The sequence below is a fragment of the Triticum urartu genome, chromosome 5 (genome assembly GCF_003073215.2).
Source record: "Triticum urartu cultivar G1812 chromosome 5, Tu2.1, whole genome shotgun sequence".
NCBI classification, from domain to species: domain Eukaryota; kingdom Viridiplantae; phylum Streptophyta; class Magnoliopsida; order Poales; family Poaceae; genus Triticum; species Triticum urartu.
Genome location: NC_053026.1, coordinates 512,193,414 through 512,204,036, shown reverse-complemented (window position 1 = coordinate 512,204,036; position 10,623 = coordinate 512,193,414). Strand labels below are relative to the sequence as shown.

Below are 10,623 nucleotides of genomic sequence, written 5' to 3'. Positions count from 1 at the left end.
AGCTGCTGTTTTTGGCGAAATTCATGTAAATCCCATGCATCCCTAACAAGCCCTGTGAATGATCTTTGGGAGGAAAAGAAGTTCTGATCAATCTCACAGTCTCACAGATGAAGAGGCAAATGAATCCAACCATTTCTTATCACAATGTATGTACAACAAATGCTTTACATGTCTAAACTTGTTCTGTCTTCGGGAACGCATGGTGTAATACGGTATGAATCATTGCACGTCGTCGATCATGTCGCCGCCGGTCACGAGCAGGAGCACTGCGAGGAGGCGGTCTTCTTCATGGCGCTGGTCTCCATGATGGGGTCGTGCAGGTCCACCGTGGTGCCCCTCAGCGACAGCGTCTCGCCGTCGTGACCGCCGCCGTTGCGCGTCCGCCGCGCCTCGTCGAGCTCCAGCGCCCGGCGGGAGACGACGGCGAAGACCTCCTCGAGGAGCGCGAGGAAGGCGCGCTCCACGTTGTCGCCCGTGAGCGCCGACGCCTCGGAGAAGAAGAGCCCCTGCTCCTCGGCGAACCGCGCGGCCTCGTCGGCGGGCACCTCGCGGCGGTGCGGCGGCGCGTCGGCCTTGTTGCCGACGAGCGCGACGACGGTGGAGCCGTCGGCGTGGGCGCGGAGCTCCTCCACCCAGCGGGGCACGTGGTCGAAGGTGGCGCGCCGGGTCACGTCGTACACCACCATGGCGCCCAGCGCGCCCCGGTAGTAGGCGCTCGTCACCGCCCGGTACCTGCTCCCAACACACGCGCATGCACAATTGTCAGTCACACGCACTCTGTTTTTCAGTAAGAAAAAATCAGTCAAACATTTCGCATTTCAACATGTCAAAGTGCTCGAATTTGTGAAGAAAATTCCTTGTTTGGAAAAGTCTACGTGTTTTTTTTTTGGTTTGGAAGAAAAGTCCAGCGTTGACTATTGAACCCTCAACCCTGGACTTCGCTTCCGGTTCAGTTTTCACCCTAGAACACACAAGCGGTCCTAACAGAATTTTAGAATTAAGCACGAGACTGTTCACTTTTGAAACCTCAACTAACTTCAAAGCGGTCTTCGCCGATGCTTAGTCTATGCAAATTTGGACCCCCCGTTCCATAATATAAAAGCATTATTAGTGTAAAAAATGCTCTTATATTATGGGACGGAGAGAGTAGAATTTTTTTTCCAGAAGAGATCACTTCCAGAGGTCGGCATGCACTAATGGTTCTAAAACAATTTTCAACTAGCTTCAAAGCGGTCTTCGCCGATGTTTTCGGTCTATGCGAACCTGGTCATCTTGATGTCTTTTTCTTTCACGAATGCGATGTTTTTTCCTTTGAGAAAATGGAAGCTTAATGTGGTTGCCACATTGACAAACAGATTCTATCTTTGATGACTAATTAATCAAAACATACTTTGATTAGTTTGATATCAATAATATTGTATTTGTCAGAGATAATAAACAGTTTTGTAGTCTGATATTTCTAAAACTTTACTTAAATATAGTAGTAGAAAAAGTAATACAAAGTGTGATAAATAACCATATAAAAACATCATATGTTTCAGACTAGATAGAATAATATGTAGAGAAATGGTACTCTAGTCATAGGCACAAATAAGTTTTTAAATAAAGTCTTATAAACCCGATGAAAAATCACTACTAGTGTGAAAGTCATAAAATGTTTTTTTTTTGCAGCACATTTCTGATTTAGTATGGTAGTCGTTTCTGATTTACGCGCGGGTTACAAAAATTGTCATAAATTATTTTAGTTTATAGGGGCGTGTTTCTATCTGTTAGACCTTCCTCCGTAAGTATTTTCATAATTTTCAAGATTTCAAGAAACTAGGACTTTTAAAGCTAAATCTAGGAAAATAGAACAAAATGCACCCATGTCTCAAAAGCAACTCCAGTGACATCTAGAGAAACCATGTAAATAAAAATCATGCCACTAAAGCTCCTGCGGGCGTTACGTGTACAAAAGAGGTCATAATCCGGGCGCAAATTGGGGCACGTATGATCGCCCCACTACGCCGATGGTCTATTCCTAGAAAGGAGGAAAAGGCGCAGTAGAGTTTTCTTTTCTTTTCCTTCTCCTCTGAGAAGAGATCGCTTTCAGAGGTCGGCGTGCTCTAGTGGCCTGAAGAATCGTCCTTACTACTAGCAGCATCAGCAGCAGCAGGATCGACATGTGGCCGCCGCATTTGAATGCAGCCGTAGCTTTCGCCTTCTCCCTTCCCCAAAGGAAGAAAGCTGCCTACCACTCGGCATTTCCATCTTATCTAGCTTGCGTGCTGCGCTGATCCATTTGGTGATCGCCGGATTAAATGCATGTGATGGGGGATGAGGCCGACCGGCATCGTGCCTCGATCGACCGATCCCCTGATCCGGAAACAAGTCACTGGTCCAAAATATTGATCGCTTTTTTTAGTTGTTGATTGTTTTTGAGATAGCTAACTGCTTATTCTAAGTGGTAAAATACTAATCGCTCTTGGCTGCATGTGCTCCACTAATCATGTGTGGACGCGGCCAAATACAGAAAACACGCACGCAAACTTTTGTTTGTCCTTGGCGGAACTACAGAGCCACCCAATGTTTGTAAAACTAAAGCTTTGGAAAGAAGGTGCTAGCTAGTGCTAAAGATTAAGCAAGTGTATGTATGTATGCAGCAAAGTTTGCGTGCTTGCTCTGGCACCAACAAGAGATTGTTGCGGAGGGTGTCGGGCAGCTAACGCTAAGACGAGATGACCAGCACGTCACGTAGTTTGAAAGTTGAAACTAGGCGTGCCGCCCAGAATTTCATGTCCCGGGAACGAGGATTGCATGTTTGCGATCGAGAAATTCAAAACAGTAGTAGAAGAACAGAGTTAGGCGACCGGGCTGGAGGAGGAAGACGGGGTTAGGGGCGTACGTACCTCTCCTGCCCGGCGGTGTCCCAGATCTGCGCCTTGACTTGCTTGTGGTGGAGGGTGAGGGTGCGGGTCTGGAACTCGACGCCGATGGTGGACTTGGAGTCGAGGAAGAACTGGTCCTTGGCGAAGCGCCCCAGCAGCTGCGTCTTGCCCACCGCCGAGTCGCCCACCACCACCACCTTGAACACGTAGTCGATCTCCCCCTCCTTCTCCCCCTCCCACCCGGCGGCCGCCTCCTCCTCCTCCTCCTTCCCCCGAGACACCATGGCTAGCTCCCTCCCGCTGACTGCAGCTCTTCTTCTCGATGATCGAGCAAATGAAGAAGCCTTCTTGATCCCAGCTCCCTCGCCTGTCTTGGTCACCCCTTTATCCTCTGATGATGGCCTCTTCTGGATCGATTCTTGATATGATGTGCGCACTGTGTGAGGGAAAAGGTGTCTATAAATCCCAATCAGTATCTATCCAGTATGCTTGGCTTGGCCGGCAGAGGGATATCTAGTATGTGGTGCTGGTGTGGCATGGCATGCAGGAGGAGGAGGAGGAGGACAGGGGCATGGCGTGGCATGCAGTACTGCTTTTGATGAGGGAGGGTTACTGCTTCCTACTCTAGTGCACCAGCAGCCTTTGCCCGTTGTGTTCCGTGCGTGTCCCGCTTTCGGAGGGAAGGGAGGATCTCTGCGCGAGGTTGGGGCACCCTGCCGCGTACTACTCCTTCCTTTTCTCTTTATGATTTAATCAATTTCCTCTGTTTATCTCCTTGCTTTCTTTTTGAGGGAGGGTACGTACGCTACTGCACCTCTCTGTAGTGTCCACGGCCGCACGGCGCCACGGTGTACGCGAAGCTTGCACGCACGCTACGTAGAGTACCACCCTCTTCTAATCAGTCTCTTAATTCAGTAAGTACTAGTACTGTCTTCTAATCAATCCGCTCTGCAGAACGATAACTGCTACGGTGCTACTCCGTCCGTCCGGAAATGACGGGGGGAGTACTACTCCTTTTTTTCTATATAAAAATAAAAAATGGTACTGCTGGCTCCTTTCCCTTTCGTAGCATGCAGAGCAGCCGGAGCACACTACGGATAATAAACCGAAACGGTGCCGGCCGGCGAGGTACTTCCCTGCATAAAAAGAAAGAGACGATAGTGCGCCATGAACGCCTTCATGCTACGATCAGAAAATACGCAAAGCACTACCATGTCTAGATCTTAATGTCTTCTAGCACCTGGTTTTTTTTACGGCACCTAAGAGTAACTCCAACGGGCGCGGACAACCACTCACACTTGGGTCAGCCAGGCGGACACGGACGTCCGCTTTCGCGTTTGGGTCAACGTGTGCGTCCAATGCTGGCCCGACCCATTTTGACAGTGCTAAGAAAAAAAAACACATGCATATTGACAAAAACAACATTAATTAAACATTACAGCCGGCCACGAAGGTCGGCGAGAGTCCACGCGTCTACATTAGCATTTAAGAAAAATAAAAACAATCTAAACTACAAGGCGGCGCTGCCCTAGGCGGCGGCGTCGTCCTCCTCCTCCTCCTCCTCCTCGGGGTCGGTGAGGTCGATGAGCGTTGGCGCAGGGCCGGCCCAGGGGAACGTCGTGTTCCAGGCCGCGCGCAGCTGTTCCGGCGCGGGGGGCTATTCCGGCACGGGCAATGCCGACGTGGGGAACTGTGCGGCCACCTATGCAGCCACGCCCTGGCGCGCCTCCTCCTCAGCCTCACGCCGCTCCTCCTCGAGGTCGCGCTCGAGCATCTCCTCGTACTCGCCGCGACGATGCTCCTTGGCCAGCCGTCGTTGGCGCCACATCTCGAGGTATGCCGCCTCCTGCGCCTGCGCCGCCCCCAAACCGGTGGCGCGGACAACCACTCATGCAGTACTCCCATCCAGGAGTAGCGCTCGATGGGGGACGGTTCCGGCTCGGGCTCCGGCTGCGGCCTTTGACGCGGCGTCGGGGAGGGGACGACGGGGCCACCGGCGGCAGCACGCAGTTGCCGGCCACGGAGAGGGCAATGGCCTGCGCCATGGCCGCCTCGTACCGAGTCTCCTCTTCCTCCGCCGCCTCCATCCTGCGCCGCTCGTCCTCCTCGCTCTCGCGGTAGACGGCTGCAAGGGCCACCTGGTAGGCGTCCTCCGTCGCTTGGTCCTCCTCGCGGACGACGAGTGGGGGCGGCGGCAGGCTGCGGTCGACCTCGCGCACGCCGCGGCGCCTCGCCTCCTCGTGCTCGAAGGCGAACCATCTCTTCCAGTTCGGCGAGTCGGAGGCGTAGGTGGCGTCGCGACGCTGCTCTGGCGTCAGCAACGCCCGTCAGCGTCGCACCTCCTCCGCGTGCGCCCTAGCCGACCGCGGCGCCGCCGGTACTGGGATCCTCTCTGGATCCAGATGCCAGCCGTGCGGCAGGGTGACGTCGGGGTACGGCAGAGGCACGCGGTGCTGCCAGCGCCACTTCGCCTGGTGCACTGGCATGTTCACGCGCTGCCTCTGCAGGCGAGCCGGCGGCGGGAGGAACTCCAAGGGAAAAGGGATGGTGGGGGCCTTGCCCTTGGCCTTGCTGCTGTCGGCACCGAAGAAGAGCCCCATCTCTTTGTGGTGGTGGTGGTTAGGGTTTGCTGGCGACGGGGGAGTAGAGCTGGCTAGATGTGGACACCGAGTTTGGATGAGGATGACCCCGCCACACGATCGGCTTAAAAAAGGACAACCGCCGTCGATGACGCATGGGCCCATGGTCATACATTAAGCTGACCGTGTGGGCAGCAGGTAGTTGGACAGCCGCCAGGTGGAGACGCGGCGGACGTCGAGAAGGCGCGCGTGGCGTCCGTTCCGCGTCCGCGCCGACGCATTTGGGGCGCAAATTTGAGCCGCAAATGCGTCTGCGCGGACGCAAAACGGACATGATTTGAACTTGGATCAGCACGTTGGACTGTCACTTTTATCCGCGCCGATTCAAACGGACGCAGACGGACGAAATAGATCGCCTCATCGGAGTTGCTCTAAGGGCATCTCCAGCCGTTCGGCCCCCCAGGGCGCCTTAATAGAGCGGCCTGGGGGCGTGCCGGCGCTAGTTCGGCCCCTGGGAGCGACCTAGCTCCCAGTCACGCCCCCACGCGCCGGCCCCAGGATGCGGGAAATTTAAACTTGGTCGTTCCCGCTCTCAAAAGACGCCGCAAATCCGGCGATCGGACGTAGTCTGGCGTTACAAAAAACAGAGCGCCGCCGCCGCAAGTTCGCGTGCGCAATGATTCACTCGGCGGGGTCGGCTCCAGGTGTTGATGGAGTCGGCGTGCGCGGGCTCGGCGGTGTCGGAGCTGCTTCGGTGCTGGGCTGTGTCGGCGCGGCTTCGGCACTGCTGGGTGGCGATGTAGAGGCGTCGTTCGGGCTTGGCGTCCGTGTGGTCGTGGGCGTCGTCGGCGTTGCCGTCGGCAGCTCGTTCAGGATGAGGCCGCGCTACACCAGGTATCACGCCTTGAGCTTCTCGTCGTTGCTCTGGAGCATGTCCGCCCCGCCCATCAGAAAAGCCATGTCGGTGTTCCTCTTCTTCGCGGCGACGTTCGTCCGGAGCAGGTCGAGCTTGATGGCGTTGTCCTTCATCAGCAACGACCACCGCGCCTCGGTCTTCTCTTCGCGTAGGACGGCCCGGGCCTGGGCGTCGGCGAGGCAATGCTCGATGGACTCCTGCACTCGCGCGGTTGCCGCGTCGGCGTTTTTCCCCTTCTTTGCCAATTTGTGGCCGTCCGGCCGCCCCTCTGACGCGCCCGGAGTCGTCGCGTCCGGCTTGTATGTCTCCTTGGCCTTGTCGACGGCACGTCGGACTTCCGCCCACTTCTCGCACTTGTCAATGCGCTTGTAGACGTGGAGGTGCTTGAAGTCGGCGTCTTGGTTGTCGCCCCGATACATGGCGAACATACGCAGCAGCTGCGCGGAGGGACGAACGGTTGACGGGCGGCGGGCGTAGACGACGAAGATATGCGGGCGAACGGCGTGCGTACCTGATCCTCAATGCTGGCGCCGCTCTCCGGGCGAGCCGCGACCTCCTCGACGATTCCATGCCATTTGTTGCACGCCAACTGGATACACCCCCAATGGTTCGCCATCGCCTTGGAGCCGCGCTGCATGTAGACGCCTTTGAAGTAGGGGTCGACGAGCTTCCGCTCGTCGAACTCGGCCTTGATGCGGTCCCAGTACGTCTCCAAGCTCTGGTTCACGCCGGTGGACGGGTCGAGGCAGACGACTTTTCATGCTTCGGCGAGGCATTCCTCCTCCTTGGACGTCCACTTGATGCGCGGTTCGCCTGACCTAGCCGCCCGCTTCTTCTTCTTCTGGCGCCCCTTCGTCGGAACAGGAGCCGGCTCCTCCTCCTCCTCGTCCTCGTCCTCCTCCTCCTCCTCGGGTTCCTGCGCGTCCTCGCCGTAGACGTAGCCGAGCTCAGCCTCCATGTCGCCGCTGAGATCCACTACCTCGTCCTGGGTGGCGAATCCGGGAGACGTGGCGGCCGCGGTCGATCCTGTCGCGATGATGTCGTCCATGTCGGCTCCCGTGTCGTCGGCGTCGCCGAGGTGCGAGAAGGGCAGCGGTCCACGGTAGAGATGGGGCGTCGGCGTGGACGCGTAGGCGGCGGGCGGCGAGTAGTTGTATGGAGGGTACTGCACGCCGACGAAGGCGGGCGAGGGCATGCGCGTAGCGGGGTGACCATGAGGGAAGGTCACGTTTGGGTTGAACCCACCGTGCGCGTCGCCGTCGGCGTAGCCGGGCGACGATGAACCCCATGGAGATCCGGCGCCTTGCTGTCCCCAGGGCGCGTACTGGGCGTGGCTGACGACGGGTGGATTCATCCCCGCCTGGTCGACCGATGAGGAAGACGCCGCCGCGCGCGCCGCGTTGTCGCGGGCCTTCTTAGCTATGGCCCTGTTCCGCCTGTCGGCGGTGACTGCTTCGTGCCGCTGAACTTCCACCCTTCACTCGGCGTTCGACAGGCTCGGTGGCTTCGATGGCGGCGCCCTCGGCTTCCTCTGCTTCGGCTGGGCCACGGCGCCAGTCGCGGTTGCCGCCGCGCGCGGCATGGCGTACTTCTTCGGCGGCATGGCGGCGACTGGAAGGCGAGCGGGAGGGGGTTTGGCAGGAGAAAGGGAGAGAATGGCGGGAGGAAGGCGAGCGAGCGGGAGAGATGCGAGGGAAAAACGTCAAGAAACGGCGGGGAAAAGGCCCTCGGTTCGCCTTCAGGGTGGGCCCACGTGCCTTTTTCGCTTGTGCCGACTCCCCAAGCGCCCCCCAGGGCGCCGGGTTCGGCCTGGGTCCGCCGGCATCAGTTTTGGCCCGAGCCAGCGAAAAACGGGCTTCTGGAAACGCGACTGAGGCCTTTTTTTAGCGCCGGCGCAGCAAAATCGTCTGGAGAGGGCCTGGAGAGGGCCTGTTGGGGACGCGGCTGGAGATGCCCTAACGTACTCAGTAGCTACGATGTGGTTTGGCATGCAAGACGGTCCGGTAGTGGTGACTGACAGACAGACAGACAAATCCGTTCGTTGCCGTGTACCGACCGATGAAGAAACGTCGCCCGGCCGCGGGCTCGTTCGCTTCCAGGCTAAGGTTTCTGCCGGAGTTCAGGTAAACAAAACAGAAAGAAAAAGGCTTCTGCCGGAGTTTCTTTTGCTCCCTCTCGTGGCCACAGCAGGCCGGCTTTGGGTCGCACTTTGGACCGCAGAGGGGGCTCTTCGCTTTGCCGTCCCGTCCCTGTCTCTCGCTTTGGGTCCCCGTGCGTGCGCCTATGCGTCACGTACGCGCGGCAGCAGCCAGTCGCGGTGGAAAAATCAGCCCGCGTAGCGTAGCGCGTGTAGGCGAGGTGCATGGTCGCCAGGACGGCGGAATCAACGGTGCAACAGCTTTTTCAGGGGTTTGAAGCCGGCGACGACGGTTCTGAAGCCGACGAGCAGCCAAGACCGTGCCGGGGTTTCTCCTTCTTCGTTTCTTCTCGTCAACGAACGATTCGAGAAGAGCGACGTGTTTTCAGGACGTATTAAGTCTGTCGATCGTGTCGACACACTTGGACCCTTGTTAGTTACGAGCACACTGCACAAGCAAGCAAGCAAATGCTAAGTTGCTAACCGCTGACTGCCGCTTTCAGAAAAGACATCGCTGCGGGTCAACTGCTTTGTACTGATTCGTCATATAAATGAAAAATTCTTAAAAAAAAAGAAAAAACAGGCTGCAGTGGCGCCATGGTGAGGGAGACATATGCAATTCATCCATACATGTACGTGCATGGTATGGTACGTGCACCGTGCCGGCAAATCAATGCCCGTCAGGCTCCGCGCCCTGCCTAGCCTAGCCTAGCAAAGCGACTATAGTAGTAGTGTCAATCGCGCACGTACAAGGACACTGCAGTCATTCTGAATTTCTGACACATCGTCGTTGGTTAGCTAACCGTTTCGATGCGCATGGAGCCAGCGCAGCCTCTCTGTACGAGTTCCCGCAAAAAAAGCCTCTCTTTACGAGTACGACCGATGATGTCGGGAGAATATCTGGTACTCCCATTCCTAGGATGCTCCCGATGTTTCAAATTCGGTAGCACATTTTTAAATATTTTATTTTTTTGAAAAAAATCCATCATATAGACACAACTCCAATATATGTTGTCACAAAATTCGAAATCAAAATTCAAAACATAGCTTTAGAAACATAAATGACAAATTCGATAGTAAATACTCCCTCCGTTTCTAAATACTTATTTTTCTAGGCATTTCAACAAATGACTACATACGGAGCAAAATGAGTGAATCTACACTTTAAAATATGTCTACATACATCCGTATGTAGTAGTCATCGGAAATGTCTAGAAAGACAAATATTTAGGAACGGAGAGAGTACTACACAACATAAGTTGGGCTTTAGATTTGGCACATTATCACATTGATGTCGATTTTGTCGTTCTTGTATCTCGAGCAATGTTTTGAATTTTTTTGACAACATACATTGATGTCGTGTCTATGTGCTAGATTTTTATTTTTAAATTTTTTCAACCATTTAAAAATATGCTGGTGAGTTTGAAGCACCAGGAGCATCCTAGAAGTGGGAGTACCAGACATTCTCCCCGATGATGCCTTAGACTTAGATAGACTGCCCAGTCCTTGCACCGGAAGCACAGAACCGTCCACGGACAGAATTCACTCCATCAACAAGCACCACCAGCAGTAGTAGCTTTCTTCACGTGAAAAACAACCACATATACATGCCTGCCGTAGACGACACCCATGTACTCTACTCTACCATATATGTACGGTCGAGACGATACATCGCGCCTACGTGCCCCCAAAGCATGAAATCAATCGACATGACACATGAACCTCACGTGAGCACACCTCATTTCGATTTGTTTTTTCGAGCAAATCCTCATTTTTGATTTCCGGCTCGGCTCCTCAAGTTGGGCCCGCAGCAGGCCATATGGGAAATGCTCCGGCTCGATTCCTTAAGTGGGCCGGCTGAGGGAGGATCAAGTCTACACGAGGATACAGCCCACTGGCCGTTTGGTGGCGTCCCGCGGTCCTGGTGGTTGCTGAGCGCAGCGAACAACCCTGTTTAGTACCACCTCGCCTAGCGAAAGACGGGTCGACCAGTTTATAAGCCCGACGCTTGCAGCCCCATCGTCCCTTCGGGGACATCCGATAAAATTGGAACGATACAGAGAAGATTAGCATGGCCCCTGCGCAAGGATGACACGCACAAATCGAGAAATGGTCCAAATTTTT

The 10,623-nt window shown here is 55.2% G+C and overlaps 1 protein-coding gene and 1 non-coding gene across 2 annotated transcripts; one reads left to right on the top strand and one right to left on the bottom strand.

The window, feature by feature from the left end:
- Window positions 1-108: 108 nt before the first annotated feature.
- LOC125510230 (ras-related protein Rab11A-like) lies at window positions 109-3,549 on the bottom strand. Its single transcript, XM_048675351.1, has 2 exons — window positions 2,889-3,549; window positions 109-732 (listed from the first exon to the last, which is right to left on the bottom strand). Exons 1-2 carry the CDS (start codon window positions 3,149-3,151, stop codon window positions 252-254), a joined length of 744 nt encoding a protein of 247 aa, XP_048531308.1. The 5' UTR covers window positions 3,152-3,549; the 3' UTR covers window positions 109-251.
- A 6,971-nt stretch (window positions 3,550-10,520) lies between these two features.
- LOC125511703 lies at window positions 10,521-10,623 on the top strand. The gene has a single exon (XR_007285065.1). It is a non-coding gene; the product is annotated as a U6 spliceosomal RNA (small nuclear RNA).

What these genes read in the sequence shown, in the direction of transcription:
- LOC125510230 (XM_048675351.1), bottom strand. Translation starts at nt 3,151, where the DNA reads ATGGTGTCTCGGGGGAAGGAGGAGGAGGAGGAGGCGGCCGCCGGGTGG. An exon ending in GACACCGCCGGGCAGGAGAG is followed by an intron (nt 733 to 2,888) that starts GTACGTACGCCC and finishes TGTTGGGAGCAG; the next exon opens with GTACCGGGCGGTGACGAGCG.